The sequence below is a fragment of the Corvus cornix genome, chromosome 5 (genome assembly GCF_000738735.6).
Source record: "Corvus cornix cornix isolate S_Up_H32 chromosome 5, ASM73873v5, whole genome shotgun sequence".
Classification (NCBI taxonomy): domain Eukaryota; kingdom Metazoa; phylum Chordata; class Aves; order Passeriformes; family Corvidae; genus Corvus; species Corvus cornix.
In genome coordinates this window covers 3337535-3358486 of record NC_046335.1, presented here as the reverse complement: position 1 = coordinate 3358486, position 20952 = coordinate 3337535, and the positions used below count along the sequence as shown (strand labels likewise).

The 20952-nt window shown below is 47.2% G+C and overlaps 1 protein-coding gene across 1 annotated transcript; it reads left to right on the top strand.

The window, feature by feature from the left end:
- Positions 1-475: 475 nt before the first annotated feature.
- On the top strand, positions 476-19782 carry ATG14 (autophagy related 14). Its single transcript, XM_039552712.1, has 10 exons — positions 476-705; positions 5432-5494; positions 5629-5671; positions 6079-6160; positions 10376-10613; positions 11177-11406; positions 11907-12024; positions 13133-13223; positions 13334-13419; positions 16414-19782. The coding sequence occupies exons 1-10, from the start codon at positions 476-478 to the stop codon at positions 16718-16720; spliced, it is 1488 nt and encodes a 495-aa protein (XP_039408646.1). The 3' UTR covers positions 16721-19782.
- The last annotated feature ends 1170 nt before the right edge of the window (positions 19783-20952 follow it).

Sequence of the window (20952 nt, the reverse complement as noted above, 5' to 3'; positions counted from 1 at the left end):
GATGATCTTTAAGGTCCTTTCTCTTCAACTCTCCTTCATCCTATTATTTAACTCCTCACCGTGGCTCCACTACGGAGGCCGGGTTGACGGAACCTACCCCCACGTCGGTTTTAAGGATGTGCATCGGTATTTGCTACTTGGGCAAAGCGATTTGGATGCTGTTGTAAATACAGGGCCGTGCTTTGACCGGTAGCCGTAGTCCCCACAGCAGTGTTACTGACGGATCGTCGCAGCATGGCAACCTCTGAAGGCCCAGGAGCCGGAATGCAAGACCCACGTTGCTCTGGGAGCAGGGCAGGGGTGTGATCCCCGTCCTTCTAGCGAAGGAAAAGGACGCGGTTTATATTAAAATAAGGATTTTCCCGGCGGAGCGCGGCCCGTCCCGCACCCTCCCCCGCTCCCGCCCGCCGCCTCAGCGCCCCTTCCCACAATGCCCTGCCCGCCAACCGCGTTCCACGTGACCGCGGCGCCCAACATGGCGGCTCCCAGCGGCCGCCGGCCGCAGCCCGTGGGGCCGGGCGGGGGCAGCGGGGCCGCGGCCGGGCCCGGGCCCGGGGCTCTGCGGGGCGCCGAGGAGGACGCCGAGGGTCTCTATGTGGCGGTGGAGCGGTGTCCGCTCTGCAACACCACGCGCCGCCGCCTCACCTGCGCCAAGTGCGTCCAGAGCGGCGACTTCGTCTTCTTCGATGGGCGCGACTCCGAGAGGTACCGGCGGCGCTGAGGAGAACGGGACGGCCTCTCTCTGCTCTGCCGCGGGTCGCCTCGCCTCGGGGGCCTTAGGGCTGTGCCTCAGGGCAGGGGCATGGGGGTTGTACCCCTTCCCCGCTGTCCCGGGGGTCGGGGGAGGTGAACCGGGCTCGGCGGGCTCAGGGTTTGGGCGGGGGAACGCTCCGGGGGCTGCCGGGCCCACCCTGGGGCTGGGGGCGGACACAGCAGGATGAGGTACGAGCCTTGAAATAGTAATAGTTTTAATAATGATTAAGAAATCACCCTGACTTTCACTCAGTCAGGTACAGCTCTCAGTAGATGTGTCCGTGTCGATGCGGCCACAGAAGCTCCAGACAGTTCAGGGCACAAAGAGAGACCCGTGCAGTGGGTTATTTCAAGTGGGTTACCTATTTTCGGCAACACGCTTTGAAACAGTAGTTTTCTAAATCCTTAAGCAAAATTAGGAGGGTGTGTAGGAAAGAAATGAAACATTTTGTTGTGTGTACACCTCTTCCTTTAGGATTATAAAAAATACTCCCCTTGAGTTAATCATGTGCCGTCCTGCTCCTGGCTCTCCATGAGGGAGGCTGCATGAGTGCTATGCCCATAAACAAATTTTCTCATGATATGACTCAGATGGCTCCTCCATCGCTGTCGTTCACAGCATGTCCATCCCAGATTCTTAAAAAGTCTTCCAGTGCCATGTCTGGAATAGCTCTGATTCTTGGCTGGCACCGTGTTCTTGGTCCCGTTAGCAGCTGTTGGGACTGATTCCTGGAGCTATTTTGGTAAGGTGGCAAGCAGCGTGCGAGGGGGTGGTGTCCTCACTCCAAAGACTCCTTTTGTCCCCAGGAACAAGGGGACAGTGGTGCCTTTCACCCATCAACATCCACGGGAGTGGGGAAAGGCTGTCAGCCAGTGTGAGTCAGCTTGCAGAACTGAGACCTTAGTCTGCCACTGGATGGGCTTTCTCTTTTTTTTTTAAATACAAAACTGTGTTGCAGAACCACAAATTAAATGTAGTCTTTCTAAAATAGGTGGAAAATGTGTAGTTGTGTGAGACTGCTTGGGGTTTTCTGCAGATTCTGTGAAAAGATTGGATATGGAGCTTAGAACATAAACCAAGTTTGGTATTTTTCTTGTCTTTTGTAGCCTAAGTTTTGGCTAAATGTCAGGCTTAATTCTAGAAATTCAATTGTAGCCTTTGTTAGAGTTGTTCTGTATTAACCAAGGCTTAAGAAGTCTCTGCCCATCAGAAAAATGAAGTCATAAAGAAGCAGCTTTAGCCAAAGTACCAGAAGCACCAGTGTAAGAGAAAACCCTCTTTATCTTCTCACATGAGACAGGATCAGCTTTTCTGTCTGACAGTTATCACTGCGTCCTCCTGAGATGCTTTCAGTGCCCCATTTGTCTGTGGCTGGAAAAGCTCCTGTTTATTTACACTGTATTTTTTAACTGCAAGAATTAAATCTCTTTCTAATTTTTTTTCTTTTTTCCCCCCTCTGCCTGGACATCACGGTTCCATCTGTGGGGATCACTGCTGTTTTATCAACCTGGAGCCTCCCTACACACACCATTTCCCCAGGCTTTGTTTCTCCTGCTGGGCAGAACTTTCCCATTAATGAATTGCAGTAGTGCAATTCATTAAAAGTGGCAAATTTGTTTTAGTGAATCAAAGGAACAGCACACCTATATGAATAACACAATATGAACAACCTGAATATCCTTGATGGCAGCAGGAGCACTCTGTGTAGGGACAAAAAGCTTGGGTTTTGAGGTTAATGGGATTAATTTTAAGCTGTTCCTGAAATATTTTCTTTGTGTTTTCTAATTAATACTTGGAATGACTAAAGTAAGACTGGGGAAGAGGTCTGTTTTCTTTGTTTGCTCTTTGTGGGTGTCTCTGAATTTCTTGTGATGTGATCCCTGGGAGAGGGGGAGATGTTTTAAATGGTGACCAGGCACCACTGAATCCAAAGCCATGCAGGGGCAGGTGCAGTTCACTGGCTGCATTTCAGCTGGTGTTTACAACCATCGTTATTTATCTGTTGATTTTATGCCTTCTAGTAGTACCTGGGTTAATTTTAGATCAGCCAGTGCTGGAGGAGTGTCACGACAAGGGCTTTGCTGGGTGGCTTGGCATGAGAAATTCAGAATGTGGAAGTGTTTGGGGGCACTTGGGCCTCCCATTTGTCTTTTTGAAGTGTTACAGAGGGGGGGGAAAGGATCATTATCTTCCTAGTTAAATGTAAAGAAACCAAGCATTACACCTTGTATCCAACAGTGGCTCATTTTTAGAATTTTCTTGTGAATTTTCCTTATATGAAGACAAACAATTTCACGTTCTAATTATTCCAGATTTCTTGGGACTATTTTGTGTGCTAAGTTTTAGAAGAGCTACAGTAAAATTGGAGGTTTTTCATCTGTCTGGCAAAAATCACCCCCCATATCTGTGAGGGGGAGAGACTGAGGAGCTGTTAAGATTAATTACTGAAGGAGAGCTACAATTAAGGATGAGTAGTCCAGAAGTCCTCCAGTAAAACAGTCACTGACATTCTTCTTTTCATGAGTAATGTGTTCTATATTCAAAAGCCAAGCTGGCATCTTGATGTTGGTCTCAGCTCAGAGGTTCTTCTTCCTCCTGGGAGTGTCCTTCAGCCTGTCATGTGCATAAATTCTCAGAGTGTGTTTCCCAGACTACTGAATTGCTTTGCTTTGTGTGTCTGCAGATGGCAAAAGCCAAAGACAATATAATTGTGACGTCTGAGCCTGTCTAATTTCTCCAGGCTGTGGGTTATGATTAGTAGCAGTGACTTTTTGCAGCAAGGGAGTTATAGTGAGTGTAGTGCCCTCAACTCCTTCAGCATTAATCAACTCCTGTAGATTAGGAAGCCCCTCTCTCTGGTTGCTTCTCTCTAATCATGAACATGTGGAAATCAGCCAGGTAACCATAGAAAATCTCAATGTGATAAGACTTGAGGAAAGAGAAACGTTTCATGGGTAATTCGAGATGTTCTCTCCTCTCAGTTTACATTTTATGGGAGTTCCTATAATAATTCATCCCAAGTTTTGTTTCTTTGCCAAATTGAAAGGCTAAAGATATATAAGGAAAAATGAGTTGCAGGATGCAATGCAATTGAAATCAGAGCTATATAAAGAAATGGAAATGTTTGCTTAGGAGAAACCTGCTGGAGAAGTTGGTAGGAGCTGTTTGACATCGCTGCTGAAGCGCATGGTGAGCTGTAATTTCTACAGGCTTTCACAAATATTTCTGTCTTCCCTCCACAGCCAGGACTTAATTTATTCCTATATTCTTTGACAAATCATTCAACTTTTTGCTGATGCGATGGATGGGAATTGGGTGATTCTGTGCAGTCAGAGTCTGTGCCCATTAATCCAGCTCTGAAACCAAGAATTGCCAAATTACCCCAGCGCTCTCACTGTGTGACTGCTGAGCTCTATGTTTCTGGGCCAAGGGATTTTTGGTGGCAGCCAAAGGTCGGGGTGCAGTAGGTGTGCCCTGCTCTGTGGTAAACAGGAGGCTCATGCAGTGCCTTTGTCATTTCCATGATGACTCCTGGGGTGAGGACACACAGGAAGAGGGGACGATGCGCTGGGCTGAGCAGCTGGGCTCCAGTTGCACCACATTCCTCCAGTTCACGTGTGGCCTCTGGCTTTTATGCCAAGCAACTGCATTTGGTTTTGGTTTGCTTTGGAAGGAAAACAGATATTTCTGCTTGACTACAGAAGCAGCAGCCAGTGGTTTTGTTGTTCTAATGCTAATGTCATCTGGAAGGGTGGTTACACACTCTCTGAATCCAGAGGTAGTCACCAAGCTTTCAGATTTCAGCACTCAAAGGAAAAAAGTGAAGCATTTTGAAGTTTTACCTGAAATCAAATCTGCAGAGTAACAGAGGGAAGTGCAAGATGTCGTCCTGTCAAGGCTCAGTGTGCTATTTTTTCTAAATAAAGCTTAGATGTCCCTGAAATAAAGGTAAAATCATAAAATCACATGGTTTGGGTTGGAAGGGACCTTAAGGACCATCTAGTTCCAACCACCTGCCATGGGCAGGGACACCTTCGTGCCCCGTTCTGCCTGGCCTTGAACACTTCCAGGGATGGGGCATCTGGAAATATCACAGCTCTGTTAGGATGAAATTGTCAATTCTACATGTTGCAGAGGAAAAGAGAATAAATTGTGGAACAGTAAGGGGGGCAGAATGGGGCTTCTGCATACTCAAAGGGTGAAAACACAGGATGATGAATCCTAAAAAAATTCCTTTGTGGTCAGTTCTCTGCAGTTCCCATACCCCAGAATCCAGTGAAGCAGAGCTGAAGCAAGACTTTTGGGTCATGGACTATGTAAGATAGTACTATTAATTTCTCCAGTGACTGAAGGTTTTTAAAGTACTCTATGTTTTTTGTAAGACACAAAATACTGCTCTTGCTAAGCTATAAATCTAGAAGTAGCAATAATTTGCTTACAAGTTTGATAATTCAACACTCTGATGTTTCTCCAGCTTAGAGGTTCTGTTGCAATTCCAGTGAGACACATGCTCTAGAATTTTGCAAGAGTTTTACACATTTAGCCATTACTTCCCAAGATGAAGACAGATAGCTGAGGTTTGGAGAATCCCCAAGCTTCAATTTTATTATCTTTTTCAGACAACTTACAGTGCTGTAATTGTGTAAAATATCAATAAAAGAATTTAATCTCTTCCAGGTTTTCAGACAAGAAAGAAAGGCTGATGCATCTTAAAACCAAACAGAGAGAATTCCAAAAACAGTAAGTTGTATTTATTAAATTGATATAAAAGCCAAGAGATCTCATAAAAGGAAACAGTCTCTTTAACACACTGTTGCTGGAGACAGACAGAGTCCAGATAGTCATAAAACTTTCAATCATGTTTTTTCCTCTAGTGTTTTGAAGGCCATGGAAGGGAAAGAAATAACTGATCAGCTGGTGAGTTGCTCCAAGTGTCCCATGGTTTTTAAACTCTCTAAATTCCTAGATCGCATAGTGTAAAGTTACAGTTTACCTTGAGGGCATTGTGTTGCTTTCCCAAAGAGCCTGTTGTAAGCAAAACTGAAATGGGCTCTGCAAGCAGAGTGTTCCAAGCTGGCTGAATTTTTCATTTCTCACTAGATATTTGTTCAATAACTTATTTTACCGATTGACTTTATACTAAGCACTCGTTTTGTTTGTGGCATTCTTCTGTGCACAAAACGCTGTATGAAATATTTAGTTGCTTGATCCATTTAAGAGCATCCTGCTACTTTTGCACTAAAGCTGCTGGCTTTGTTGTTAGTCATTAGTTCAGCGTGTTTGAAGTCATTTGTGCCCTAGAGTTGCTGAATGTTCTTTTTCAGAGGTGGAAAATAATGTCTTGCAAGATGAGGATTGAGCAGCTGAAACAGACCATTTGCAAAGAAAATGATGAAATGACAAGACGTGAGTAATGCCTCTGCTTTTGTGATGTGGAAAAACGCGCTGTGCCTTAGAGTGAAAAATCAATTGAGGTGAATTTGAGCATTAGTTTTTTAAAAAATGGTGAATTTCCAAACCATCGCTTCCTAAATCAAGTTGAAGGCAAATCGGTGAGTGGATTTTGGCCTTTTTATGCTTGGGTTTTAATTAGCAAACAGCAGACATTATTCAGCTGGATGGAGATGGTTTTGCAACAGCTTTAAGAGCAAATGCTTAGCAGCCTGTGACTCTGGCTGTGTCCCTAGAGATTGCTTTATTCAGTGTAGTGTTTCTGATAACTTCCTCTTGATAAAGAGGAGCAAACAGCTCTGCAGCTGTCACAGATTTCATGAAACTGCTGAATTTTAACCCACACCTGTCTGAAAACCCTAAAATCCTACTTGAGCAAGAGTCACTGAAATATGGTGTGGGCTGGAGAGTTGCTTCATTCAGAAACCTCAGTTTTTGAAACTCATTAGATTGTTTTACACTAAATGTGCCAGGTCATTTTTCAGAAGAGAATGTGCAGCTGTGCTTACAACCTATGTGCAAGGGAAGTAGAGGAAGCATATTCAGAAGCATATTGATTGAATCTGGAATATTTTTATGGCTTGAAATTCAAGAGGAGTCATACAGAGAGTAGAAGCAGAGGCATAATCTGAGAATAGTCATAAAGGATTAGCATGGGCTTGGGGTGAAAAATCAAAAAAAGGCTGCGATGCAAAATGATTTTCAATTAATAAGGAGGATGGATAGTAACAATAGGAAATGTATGATAAAGAAAAGGTGAAGGAGTAGACAAGTGTGTTAGTTAACAGGAAAGAGAGCAAATAACAGTGCAGAGAAGTCTGAAGCATTCAGTGCTGCCTTTGCTTCATCTTCCTGCAAAGAAAATGTGATCAGCTGCTTAGCCTGGTTAAATTTTCCATCATGAGAGGACTGCAGGCTAAGGAAAGGAAACAAACAGCTGCATATTACTTTGCTTTATGGAACCCAAGGAACAAGCTGAAGTAGTCTGTGGAGCACTCAGGAACACATGAGGGAGTGAGGATGTCTGAGGAAGCTGAAAGCAGTACCTGCTTTCAAAGGGTGCAGGAAGGAAGAACCTCACACTGATGACACAGGCATCCTGTTACAGACATGGGGCAACTTTGCTGGTAACTGGAAGATAAGGTGGTTAAATATAGGCATCACTTGGTTGTGATACTCATGTCAAATTCATGTTTTGTTATTTATGTCGTGGTTATGATATTCATGTCAAATCAACCCCATGCCTGGGGAACAAGTGGTGCAGTGGAGGATGAAGCAGAAGCTGCACATAAGTTGGATTTGGGCACTGCCTGAAACTGTCTTGTGAGCAAACCAAGACATTTGCTCTGGGTGTAACCCCTGCAAGGTCATCACAAAAGGTTAGGAAAGCTGCGTTCAAAGAGCGGTGACACTGGTCCAGCTGAGGAGGTGAGACAGGTGGAGCTCAGCAGGAGCCAGTTCCTGGCCCAGTTCTCTTCAGTATTTCCCATAATAGCTCAGTAGAATAGAGGGTGGAATGGAGAAAGCCAGGCTGGATGGTGAAATGCCTTCTGTGGAGACCAGGACCAAATTCAAAATCATGCAGATAAATAGACAACATCATCTGAAAAGGACGAAGTCAAGGCACACGCTGTTGTAAAGAGAAACAAACCCAGAATGGGGGATGGTGGTGAGATTTGGCAGGAAAGGATCTGGGGAATTGCAAATTAAATAAAAGTTATCAATCTCGTGGTGCTCCAGAAAGGCTCAGGCCTCTTTCTGGGTTAACTAAAGTAAGTGCTGTATTTAAGATGGAAGCAGTTATCCTGCTGTGCCAGGTATTGCTATTGCTTCAGTGGAAGTCTGGTGTCCAATTTAAACAATTTAAGAAAGATACAAATCACGTGAAGAAAGTCTGAGTGTTGGGAATGAAACAGAAAGAATGGCTAAGAAAATTCATGTTTGGTTTAGAGAAGAGGAAGTTGAAGAAAAACAAGCTTTTCAGTAGATAGAAGATTATTATTATGGAGAGTATGACTTTTTGTCTTTAGCCTGTGAAGAAAGGAGAAGAGGAAATCAATGTGATTTTGAGGGATTAGTCACCTTTTCTCAAAATGCTCTGAAGGTGGCAGAGTGTTAGGACCAACCAGGGAGTGAAGTTCTCCATTTTCCTATTCTTCTGTGGAATTTATTGTCTGCAACTCTTGCAACTTCTCTTGATTCACAGTGAATTTGGTTAGATGTGACTTAAAAACTGAGCTAACTATTGCCCAACTGACCTATTGTTAGCTCAGTTGCTTTTGGAGAGAGACCAGAAATGAATTTTAGCTGTGAGTAGCCAAATAGATCAGGAAACCAACTTGGTCACTCTTGGGCCACATAAAAAGTGTGAAAAAGTTGTTTATCTTCTCTTGGATGTGGCACAGTTTAATTTTCTGAAATAAGAACGATTTCTAGAACACTGGGTTCCTGCTTTTGGAGCTGACTCTCCTGGAGACCTCAATAATTGGTGCTTAAAATAATGTTTTAAAATCTGTGTGTTTGCCTTCTTTCTGTGCAGAACAGTTCAAGGAGACAGGCTTGCAAATACCTGGCAGAGCTCTCTGGGCAGAGATCAGTGTGCCTGGGCTTGCATTTGTCAGGCAGTGCAGGTGGGACACAGTGGTGTCCTGAAATACCCCTGGGAACAGATTTTTAATCACCTCATAAACTGGGTCATAAAGCAGAGGTGCTGTGCAGAGAGCAGGACAGCTGTTTGTGCACTGGGACTGCTGAAGAGGAAACGTGAGTTCAGTGTCTCCCCTGCTCCCAAATAATTGCTGTTGGACCTGCAGGGAAGGGAGTTCACTCTGAAAAAGTAGCCTTTCAAGTCGAACATGAATGTGAAAATTGAACAGATGGACATTTTCCTCCTCCTTTGTCTCTTGTTCTTTATGCAAAGGGAGAGTTTGGGAATATGAATGCAAGTGTTAATTGATTTTGTGTTGATGTTACAGGACTGCTTAAAGGAAAAGGGATTTGCAGCTGACACATAGGGATTCTTGGTATTGCTCAGAGAAAAGTGGATTTTTCTACTGCTCCTCTACCAAGGGTTATTTATTTAAATTATAACAGGGGCCACTTATTTATATTATATAAACCTGAGGATTATTAGTTCTTACCTGCATGGAGGAGCTCTTCTCACCTCCTTTAATTTGGGACTTTGCATCTCCCACATACCAGATCTCCCTTCCTACCAGACACACCGTGGATTGCAGCAGATCAGATGACTGGAATGGTTCCTGATGTTCAGAGAGAGCAGCATCTGTGTCTGCAGGGGCAGGCACGCTTCAAATAGGGCACATAGAGAGTTTTAAACATGTATTTGGGAAGAGCACAGGAAATCTTTCCCTGAGCTTTTAAAAGACAGAGGTGTCTGACTCTCTCTAGCACCATGTTTGTGGAGCATTACCACAGCCAGTTATTTTATAGCAGAATCAGCAGACCCATAGGATCATCGAGGTTGCAAAAGACCTTAAGATCATCAGGCCCAACCTTGGATGCTTCAAGATGCTCTTGCAGGGTATTTTTCCAAGCCTCAGCGTTCCTGACACGTGGAGTGAATCCAGGCAGTTCAGCACTTCAGCAATGAGCACATTTCCCATTTTGTGAGTGGAAAGGGAGATAGCCAGTGTTCCCTGTGGAAACAAGGAGCCTGCACTGCTGGGATCCAAGTGCTGTAAGAGCACATCCATGAGTGAAGCCCAAATAACCCACACTAACAGCAGCAGAGGTGCCAGAAATGGTGACTGAAGATGCTGTCTGCACTTGATTTTGGCTGCAAGCAGGGCAGGGCTTTTTTGGCCAGCATGATGCAAACATGTACAGTCAGGCTATTTCTGTCAGGATGATTACCTCAGGAGTTTAATTAAAGTGGGAAATCTTGGTTTTTGTGCTCCAAATCCAAAAATAGCCGGGTAAAAGATAGGGAAAGAATAATCCCAATTGCAGTCTCTTTGAAGATCTTCACAGGAGATTAAAAAGTTGTACCACTGAGCAGCTGGAAGATGTTAATAGTTTAGCAGGGTTTTCTGTTTTAAGCTGCCATAGATCTAGTTTTCTATAAATATTAATAAAGCTTTTCTCAAGCTTTTCTTCCAAGCACCTCCCAGCTCCTTTTGCAAGGGATAACATCTGCTGCCGTTCTCACAGACACGGAGGGGCTGCTGAGGATTAAAGAGGAGAACCAGAAGCATTATCGCAGGGCTCAGAGGCATCAGGAGAAGAAGGAGAAGATCCAGAGGCACAACAGGAAGCTGGGAGACCTGGTGGAGAAAAAAACCTACGACCTGAAATCCCAGTATGAGCACTTGGCAAACCTCCGTCGGTCGCACATCCTGGAGCTGACCTCGGTCATCTTCCCCATTGAAGAGGTGAAGACAAGCATGAGGTATGGCAGGCTTGTCCTTTTGGGATCATTTTGCTTGGGTTTAGACACGCAGAAGAGAGTTGTGTCAATCTAAGGTATGTGCTCTGGCTCCCTTAGGATCTGTGGGGAGGAGGAGGGGGAACTGTGTTCTCACCCAAAGACAAAGGTCCAGGATAGAAGAATCTGAACCTGGAGGTGCTTGCGTCTCCCCACTGAGACATCTGAGCTGTGTGTCCAGTGTTAAACTTCCTTAAAATATGGATGCCCCATCCCTGGAAGTGTTCAAGCCCAGGCTGGACGGGGCTTGGAGCAGCCTGGGATAGTGGAAGGTGTCCCTGCCCATGGCAGGAAAGTTGGAATGAGATGGGCTTTAGGGTCCCTTCCAAACCAAACCATTCTAGGATTTTACCATAATAGGTAATTAAAAATGCCAGAGAAAATGAAAGTAGTTTTGGGACTGAGGATTTTGCAGGAGCAATCCAACAACCATTTTGCCCTGAGTGAAATCTGGCTCAGTGCCTGCCAGGTGCGTCTTCGATTCTATTTTTAACCACTTCTTTTCAAACCCTTCTGGGGTCCTGCAGGGACCCTGCAGATGTGTCCTCAGAGAGTGACAATGCCATGACCTCCAGCACTGTGAGCAAGCTGGCAGAGGCACGGAGAACCACGTACCTGTCGGGGAGGTGGGTGTGTGACGACCACAACGGGGACACCAGCATCAGCATCACGGGGCCCTGGATCATCCTCCCCAACAACGGGGACTACTCAGCTTACTACAACTGGGTGGAGGAGAAGAAGACTACACAGGGGCCTGGTAAGGGGCAAAGGCCTGATCTTAGGCAGCTGGGACACTCCAGAAGCTTTGGGTGCCACTGAGGAGCAGGAGACTGGTCCATTTGTTCTCACCCTGAGCCAGAAATAAATGCCAGTATAGGGGTTATAGGAGAAGATTCCCTGCCCAGTTGGAACTAGGTGGTCTTTAGGGTCCCTTCAAACCCAAACCAGTCTGTGATTTTATGATGAGTCTGCTGAAATCTTATTTTGCATTAAATGCTCTCTGGGATACACAGCACAATGAAATAGAGAAAGTTAATTATTCACAGTTTTGACACAGTTCACATGTCATCATCTTAACAGGAATTCCAAGAATTACTATTTTCTTCCAACTTCTGACAGATTTCACTGGAAATGATTGCTAGGCTGTGCTCCATAGTTAGAAATGACATATTCCAGAGCAGACTCCGGGAACATATTAACACACTCACCGAGGTTTCATTTAAAACAAGGATTTCATGTTGTTTTTATTTCTTTCAGATATGGAACATAATAACCCTGCTCATACCATCAGTGCTGCATTGTGCTATGCAACTCAGCTCGTTAACACTTTGTCTCTCATACTTGATGTAAATCTTCCCAAGAAGCTCTGCAACAGGCAAGTAAAAACACAGCAGGAGAATCAGTGACCTTAAATCAGCTTCGTTTGGGGAACAAAGTCATGAATTGCAACAGCTTTTTTGGTAACATGGGTGGCTCGTGGATTTTTGTGCTGTTTGAGGGGAGGGCTGGCAGGATTTTAGACCACAGTTAACAGTCCCTTCCTTCTTTTTTACTTCCTGAGAGGAAGCCCAACCATCACAGTTGAAAACAACACTTTTCTAGTTGATATATTCAGCATCCTCAAAAGAGAGCTTAAATATGGCAGTGTATGAATGGCACTTTTGGTTTTATTCGACCCCAGTTTTGTGCTTCACAAAATCCCAGCCTGATCCAGCAGCTCTAGAGCAGCTCTGCTGCCTCCTGTGCTGTAGGACAAGGTCCTATAATATGGCATGGCAGCAGTGTAATTCCCAATGGGATAAAACCCCCATGGGAACACACCTAGGAGTGCATTGCATGAACCCCATTTTGGATGAAAGGCGCTGTTAGAATTTTGGTGTCTGTGTGGAGCAGCTGGGATCTGTACAGAAGGAGCTGCAGACCTGGTCAGACTCCCAGGGGTCTCAGATGTGCTGCTGAGATTCTTTTAGGTGTTTTAAAATAGTGGCTGTCAAAGTGAGGGCACAAAACTTGTGTAGGCTTTCAGCTTTTTCCCACTTCATGGCTGTGGGCTTGGAGCCAGAGGATCTTGAAGGTCCCTTCCAACCCAAACCATTCTGTGATTCTCTGATTTTATTTGGGTGTTCAGGGCTCAGAGAAGGAAAAGGTTGGGAACAGGAAATGATGCAGGATTTTAAAGGAGATCTGAAACAGTTTGGCACTGGTGGATCTCTTGAGTTCACTACAGTTCACATCACCTGTCCTGTGGAAACTGGGGAGGCCAGGGCAAGGAGAGCCCAAAAAAGGCTCACAGTCCTGCTAGGTGAAAAATTAGTCTCCTGAGCACTCTAAAACTGGCTGTGGACTTCAAACAAGTGCTCACTGCGAGGATTTTTATTCCAGGATGTTTTAGGAAGCCAGGGCATGGAATGCTGATGCCTCCAGTAAGTGGATTTTCACAGCATTTTGCTTCCTGTGTATTTGTGTGTGTGGTGTTTTAACAGTGAATTCTGTGGAGAGAATCTCAGCAGACACAGGTTCACGCGGGCAGTGAAGAAGCTGAATGCTAATATCCTTCACCTCTGCTTCTCTCAGGTAGGGGGGTGCATATTTGATATCTTTAAATAGCTTTTAAAATATCAGCTGTGCCTGCTGGTTTCCTTCAGGACCTGATGATGGTTTTTTTTTTCCTTTCCACATGTCAGCATGTAAATTTAGATCTGTTGCACCCCCTGCATACCCTCAGGAACCTCATGTACCTGGTCAGCCCAGACACTGAGAACTTGGGCAGGTAAGAAAAGCAAAATATGAACTCTCCTGTGGCTGAATTCCTTTTGAATTTATGCCTTTGCCTTGTTACTTATGAGGGAAATTCTCTTCTGCTGTGCCTATAGATCAGTCCTCAGCACAGAAATCGGGGTAGTTCCAGGAGGAGGCAAAACAGGACAGAAAAAGGGGGCTTCTGAGTAGGAAATCAAATTTCACAGACGTGTGTTTGCTGTGCTTCTGCCTATGGCAGGCTCAGCTGGAGGCTTTGCAGCTGATGATGGACTTATTTCCCCTACACCCAGGAGCAGGAACTCCTTCCCTCCAAGGAACAGCAGCACAAATGCCAGGTAGCCTTGCCATGCTCCAAGTGTGACCCTGCCCACGCCTTGCCAGCATGCAAATACCCGAGAGCATCCAGTAATACAAACCCTGAGAAGAATCCCAGGCAAACCTTTCTCAAAATACTTCCAGTCACTGAGCTGCCTAGACCAAAGTTGACCCTTCAAATAATTTTCATTTATATGTAAATTAAGATTAAAGACAACTCTTCTCTTAGCTTAGAACACGATGAAAAGAACGTCAGCTCTGGCCTGCACACACCAGGTTTAATAATTTGTTTCTTTTTTCACAAGTTAAATATAAGAAAGCAAACAATACTGATTTCCCCATTGGGATAATCCAGACACAAGTCACTTGTGCCCAAACTGTCTGCAAACATTTGTTTGATGTGCCTGGTGCTTTATTCGCCCCTTAAGCACAGCAATGTTCCAAAATCTACTCTTCTGCTTTGTTCTCGTGTACGGATCTGGTTTCATTCAAAAACCTGCAGTGCCACTCAGAGGAACTGTCTGTTCCCACTCACCTTGTGTTCTCTGGATATATCCCTACTGATTCAGCCCAGAGACATGGGCAACCACATCTTTGGAAAGGATTTTGGACAAAAATCTGTGCTTGCTGCTGCTTGCCTAAAAACAAGGACAGTGCTGGAAATACCCAGAGGATGAAGAGCTGTGTCCTCAAAGGAAAGCAGCTGCTCTAAAAGGTCCAGGGGTCACAGTGGGCACCTGTGCAGGTGTCACAGAGCTCCAGATCCATCAGCTGGGTCCAGATAGTAAAAGAAAGGGTTACAGGAGAGTTGGATAAAATACCCACAGACTGCTGGAATGGCTTTACAGACACCACTGGGAGCAGAGTCTGAGCTGCTTGAAATGAGGCACATGCACTTTACAGAGACATTAATTACCCACAGGAATGAAGGTGGGGATTCTGTTTCCTTCTGTCATCCTCTCAGGGCTGGATGAGTTTCTGGAATGGATGCTGTCATCAGGCAGGAGTTGCTGGGCTCAGGACAGGGAGAACGGGTGGGACGCAGTGGCCTTTGTTAGAGAGGAGGTCACTTGGGATGATCTCATGGTCCCTTCTGGCCTCAGCCCTGATGACTCCCTTCTTGTGTTGCCTTGTTAAGCAAAAGGCTTTGCCAGGAGGCAGCGCTCCCATTCTTTTCCAGATTATGAAAGAGGAGTGTTTGCCTTTAATTTCTCAGCTGGCTGCAAAGTTTGCAGCAACCAGCTCTCTTTATTTTCCTTTAGATACCTAAGCTTGTAGTTGCCTGACAATCTCCTTTATATGCTGCTGTTTTCATATGCTTATAATTTTACCAAACTTTAATTATCTGCATTAATATTTTCCATTATAAATCACTGCTTTAGGCTCCTTCTCCCACTAAGGCTGGAGAAACTCTTGCTTGTGCTAAATGGTTACTGTGTTTAGTGGTTGGACACGGTGATCTTGGGTGTCTTTTCTAACCCAAATGATCCCATGATTCCATTAAATTCTTGCTCACGTTCACTGGGCAGTTCTGTGGCTTGGAGTGAACTCAGTCAGGGATGCTGCTTGCTGTGGGGAATCCGCCTTTTTCCGTGGAATACAGGCAGCCCAGAGCAGTGGGATGGGCAGGATGCAATCGCTTCTCCCACCAGGCAGTGGCAGCAGGGAACTCGGAGTCACAGCCCAGGTGGGTTTGGGCAGATGCAGCCCATGGCCCTGCTCAGAGCAGAGCCAGTGCTCAGGACTGGAGCATCTCCCTGCCCAGGAAAGGCTGAGGGAGCAGGGGCTGTCCAGGCCCTCAGCCCTGTCTTTCAGTGTCTGCAGGGAAGGCTCAGAGATGGACCAGGCTCTGCTCCGTGGGGCCCACCAATGGCACCAGAGGAGCGAGCAGGAGCTGATGCCCACGAGTCCCACCTGAACGTGAGGAAGAACTTCCCTGTGCAGTGACCGAGCACTGGAACAGATTGAGCAGACAGGGATGTGGAGTCTCAACCACTGGGGATATTCCAGAGCTGACTGGACACAATCCTGTGCCATGTGCTCTGTGATGACCCTGCTGGAGCAGGGAAGTGGGACCAGATGAGCCACTGTGGTGACTTCCAACGTGACCCATTCTGTGATTCTGTGTGGTGGGGTTTGCATTGTCTCCAGGGGAGACCACGCAGCCTCTCAGCCTGTTCCAGTGTCTGGCCAACCTCAGAGTGAGAAAGAGGTTGAGGTGTTGCTCAGGGCAGAGTGGGAAGTCTCCACTGGTGAGCTGTGCCAGACCTGTGAATCGTAGCTACACCCCAACAGAGCTGAGCCATCTCAGCCTGGCCAGGGCTGGTGTTGGAAATTAAAGCTGTTCCACATCAAGCCGAGATTCCCACCACTGGAGCCCTGAGTTATCACCAGTAGCTTTCTCTGTTGTGTGTGTGTTTCCCTACCCCTGCCAGAGCAGAACTGCTCTCCCACCGTTCCTGCTCCGTGGGCTGGAACCCTGTCCCTCCCTTGGCCAAGTGTTTGTGTTATGACCGTGGTGACACAAAGTTCCCTCTGCAGTTTCTCTGCCCAGCTGATAGAGACAGGGGCATTTGATCTCTGCTGTGCCCATGGCAGATGCCCCACAGGGTGCTGTGGGGCACCCAGGGCTCACCCCAGCAGAGAGGACAGAGGGACTGATGGGTCAGTGTTGTGTCCTCACCCCCAGGTCCGGCCCCTTCGAAATCAGCGCTGACCTGGAAGACTCCATGGAATTTGTGGACCCCAGCGCGGCGGGCGAGACGGACGAGAGCGGCGATGAGCACGTGAGCGACGAGGAGACGGACCTGGGCACGGACTGGGAGAACCTGCCCAGCCCCAGGTTCTGTGACATCCCCTCGCAGCAGGTGGAGATGCTGCAGAGCCAGAGCACCCAGGTGTCCCAGCCCATCGCCAGCAGCAGCGCGGGCGGGATGATCTCGTCCGCCGCCGCCTCGGTCACCTCGTGGCTCAAGGCCTACACCGGGCACCGCTAGCGGGCACACAGGAGCCGTGCCAGGGACCTCTCCCCGACTGTGCTGTAGTCAACCTTTACCTATTCAGTTAAGTAGTGCCTGGAACAAAGGAAAGGTCAGACTTTCGTTTTGTAAACCGGAGAAAACCTTTTTATTTACCCAAGATGACTGTGACGGCCCCGTTTTGTAAATTAGCTCCGTGCTCCCGACGGATTCTGTGAGGGCACTTTGTGTCTCGGTTCTGTCTGCATCGAGGATTGTAAAAGGACCCAGCAACCTCCAGCTCTACTTTCTGAAGAAGAAACAGATTTTGGAGTGTTTGGATCGGGATGTGAGCGCAGGGAAGGCTGCTCAGGGCGCGGTCTGGACAGTGGTGCAAATGCAGTTCCCAATTTCTTAACTCCTTACAGGGTTTTTCCTTTGTGTGTGTGTGTGTGCGTTTTAAATCTGTCTTGCATAATGCAAAAATGCGTATTTCTAAATTTTTTTCATTCAGGACATGAAAATTATGCATTTTTAACATGTTTTCTAATCTCTGTTGCCATATTTTTAATACAAACAATTAGCATGGACAGGGAATTCACAAAGCAAATTGCTGTTGTTTTAGATTTGGTTGTGGATCTTTACCCAGTTTTGCCATAGAAAACTGGCTTGTTTCATGCTGTTTCCACTGGTAGGTGTAGAAGTTTTGTGTTGTGCTGTCTGAGGCACACAGGCTCTGTACTCTTACTACCATACACCAAAGAAACACTGGACGTTCTCTTGCTAGACCCACATTCGATGCTGATACAGAATTGCACTGTTGCAATAATGCCCATCCGTTACCACACCACATTGCCACTTTTTAGCATTAGAAACACCTCATTTCAAGCCAGTTTGGTGAAGTCACACGCTCTCCACACTACATGTGTTTTTAACCCTATTTTATTTTATGTTCATGGTGGGGTTTGTTGTTTACTCACTGCCAAGAAATTGGTTTGGTTCCCGTGGTGCAACTGGCTCAGGTTCCTCCTGGAACCCCAGGAGGGTGGGTGCTGACAGGTGACTTGGTGAGCAAGGGCTCCTCCTCTCCCTCTGCCTTGCAGGACAGGGCCCTCCCGGGTGGTTTGCTCAGCAGAGCTTCCAACGTTTACATTTAGAGCTGGGACAGTTCCCCCACAGGGTCAGCCCACGTCAGAGCCTCCTCGAGGGAGAATTTCTGCCACTGCCCCGCAGCTTGTGGGGACACAGCAAGGCTGTGGGGAGTGACACAGAGGCCACATCCCTGCCTGATCCCAGCTCCAGGGCTGGCTTTCCCAGCCCCTTCACGGGGTGTTTTGTGGTTAGCTCTGTTCCTCTCCAGCCCAGCCAGCGCTGCCTCTGTCCCCACCCAGGAGGGGTGGGAAGCCAGGTGTGGCAGTGCCACCCCTGTGCCCCATGCCAGGGGCCCTGCTGAGTGTTGTGTCACCCACCCCTCCATGGCAGCTGCTTCTCTTTAGCCCTGAGCTTGGGCATCTGTTGTCAGTAGTTTCTTTTAATTTTTCTTTTTATCTTTTTTTTTTTTTTAAACCAAAGACCCTTAACTCCGCGGAGTCAGACACGACCACCCTCACTGCTGCCGCTCCTCTGCTCTAAGAGTTGGGTTTGTTTTAGGAGAGCAGCCCAGGCCCCTGGACTGCTGCAGCCTGATGGGGGCCAGTGCCCCCAGCCCCGCTGCCAGGCCGAGCCCGAGGGTTTGGGCTCTGTTGGCTCACGGCACTTTATCACTCACAGCTCTGAGCAACCAGCACACGCCAGTATTGGAAACTGGGCTCACAGCCCAGCCCCTTCTGCTTCCCCGTGTATTTTGCACTGGACCCCACCATCTAAATACCTTTTTGTTGTTGTTTTTTAATAGGCATTTCAGTCCCTTTTTCATTGCTGCCTTTGTGCTTTGAGCCCCGGAAGGTCAGGCCATGACTCAGCTTCATGCACTGTCACTGAACTTAGGGAAAGAAAACCCAACACAATAACTTTTCTAGAAGCCATATACTTCCTTATCCATGTTTTCCACAATAATTTATTTGCAACCCTGTCATACTCTGAGAGTGCACAAGGGCACCGTGAGGGTGTTCAGATGCATCAGGGTGGGGCTTTTCATGGAATGGTTTTTTTTTGTAACAGAACACAAGGTTGTGGTGGCTTTTTTAAAAGTGTTTTGCACATGTGTAGCTGAGGAAGAATTGTGTGTGTCCAAACCTTGAGTGCAATCACCAGGATTCGTTTTCCAGGTTGTTTGGGGGGGATGGGGGAGGGAGGGCAGGAATATATGTAATTATAGATATTTGAAGGCAGCCAGCTGAGAGTTTACAAAACATTTTGCATAGCATGAACGCGGGAATTTCAGTTCAGGCTGGGACTTCTGGTCATGACCAGTGACCTGGGGTGGCCAATTTGGGCTGCCAAGGAAGAGCCTGATTTTGGGGGCCAGCCCTGTGCCGAAAATCAGGTGCCTGTGCAGGGTCTCGGGTGGGACACCCAGGGGTGGCTTTGTCACCTGCGGAAACTCGCGGTCCCTCTCTCGCAACTTCCGGACTTAAGATGTAACTAAACACAAATGGTTTGGTTTGGTTTTTTGTTTTTTTTTTTTTTTTCCTTCTAAATTTTATTGTATTATTGCAATAAATCTTTAACAGTAATTTTTTTAAAGTTGTATATTTATGACTGTTACTTCTGTGTGGTTTGTTTTTCACCGTGCTGGGCAAAGTACATGAGAATTTCCAGCCTTCAAAGCATCACAGGGACCAGACCTGTTACAGTGCAATCAGTTGTACAGCGGTGGAATAAGCAATACCCATTCTAAAAAAATACTCTTACATAAAATAACTGCATCTCCATGGGAGCAGGGGGTGGAGTCCTGCACAGCACACACACACACACACACACACACATCCCTCTATGTACATGTAAACGGATAAACCTCTCAGGTGAGCCTGGCTCCGGGCTGCTCCTGTGCTGGGTGATGTTTCTGCAGGTGGTGGATTCCTTCTGCATGCAAAGGGCTCCTCGTTACAAGGTCATTTCAGGATGCAAGAAGGTATCTCTTGAAGTTTGGAGTTATTAAAGTGAAGCAATGTCAGAGCAACAGGGATGGGAAAGGGCCCAGCAGGCTCTGCCCAGGGGCCCTGGTGGCCTGGCAGCCCACGGTTCACAGGCTGCTGGATGATTGAGGAGAAACACCCCCCCCCACTCCATTTTTGGTGACATATCTGATGAGGAGGGCTGATGGCCCTGTGATTCCTGGCTGCTGGACACTCAGGAGTGGAAGCAGCAGCCACCTGGGGCTCCTGCACACAGAGCTGGGGCAGTTCATGGCCTCGGTCACAGCACAGTCAGGTCATGGCCACGGGCAAAGCAAAGTCTGGGGCCGAGCTCAGCTCGTGCAGACAGAATGCTCGCACCACTTCTGCTTAAGCAGGGCCAGCAGCAGGAGCTTTTGCCCTCTGCCCACTCTGGTTTGTGGCAGGAGAGCAGCCTGGTAATGCCCCGAGTCCTGTCCCTGCACCAGGACTGCCTGGACCAGCCAAAGGCAGGAGGGAAGGAGAAACAGCCCTGAGTGAGGCTTCAGCACCATTTCCACCGTGCAAGAAGTGGGAGTCGAGACACAGGTTGGATCTGTCAGTGCAGTTTTGTGCAGGTGTGAAATCCCAGAATGATTTGGGTTGGAAGGGACCCTAAAGATCACCTTGTTCCACCCCTGCCATGGGCAGGGACACCTTCCACTATCCCAGGCTGCTCCAAGCCCTGTCCAGCCTTGGACACTTCCAGAGATGAGGCAGCCACAACTTCTCTGGGCAACCTGTGCCAGGGCCTCCCCACCCTCATTATGAAGAATTCCTTCCCAATATCCCATCCATCCCTGCCCTCTGGCAGTGGGAAGCCATTCCTCCTTGTCCTGTCCCTCCATCCATTGTCCCCAGTCCTCTTCCAGCTCTCTTTAGGCCCTGGAAGGGGCTCTGAGCTCTCCCTGGAGCCTTCTTTTCTCCAGGTGAACATTCCCAGCTCTCCCAGCCTGGCTCCAGAGCAGAGGGGCTCCAGCCCTTGGAGCAGCTCTGTGGCCTTACCGAGAGTTCCAGGGGCTGGCAGGGGGCAGATGCCGCAGGAGAGGACTGGGTCCAACACAAGGAACTGAGCTCTGCTGCAGCATCCCAGGATTTTTCCCCAGGGAACAGGGCTCAGCAAAGGGAAAAGCTGCTGCAGAAACAGCCAGGATGGAGCAAGAGCCCAACCGCAAG

Excerpts from the sequence above, each read along its gene's own strand:
- ATG14 (XM_039552712.1), top strand. The coding sequence starts at position 476 with ATGGCGGCTCCCAGCGGCCGCCGGCCGCAGCCCGTGGGGCCGGGCGGG. Across the intron at positions 5,672-6,078 it reads AAGAAATAACTGATCAGCTG|AGGTGGAAAATAATGTCTTG; the intron begins GTGAGTTGCTCC and ends GTTCTTTTTCAG. Across the intron at positions 12,025-13,132 it reads CCCAAGAAGCTCTGCAACAG|TGAATTCTGTGGAGAGAATC; the intron begins GCAAGTAAAAAC and ends GTGTTTTAACAG.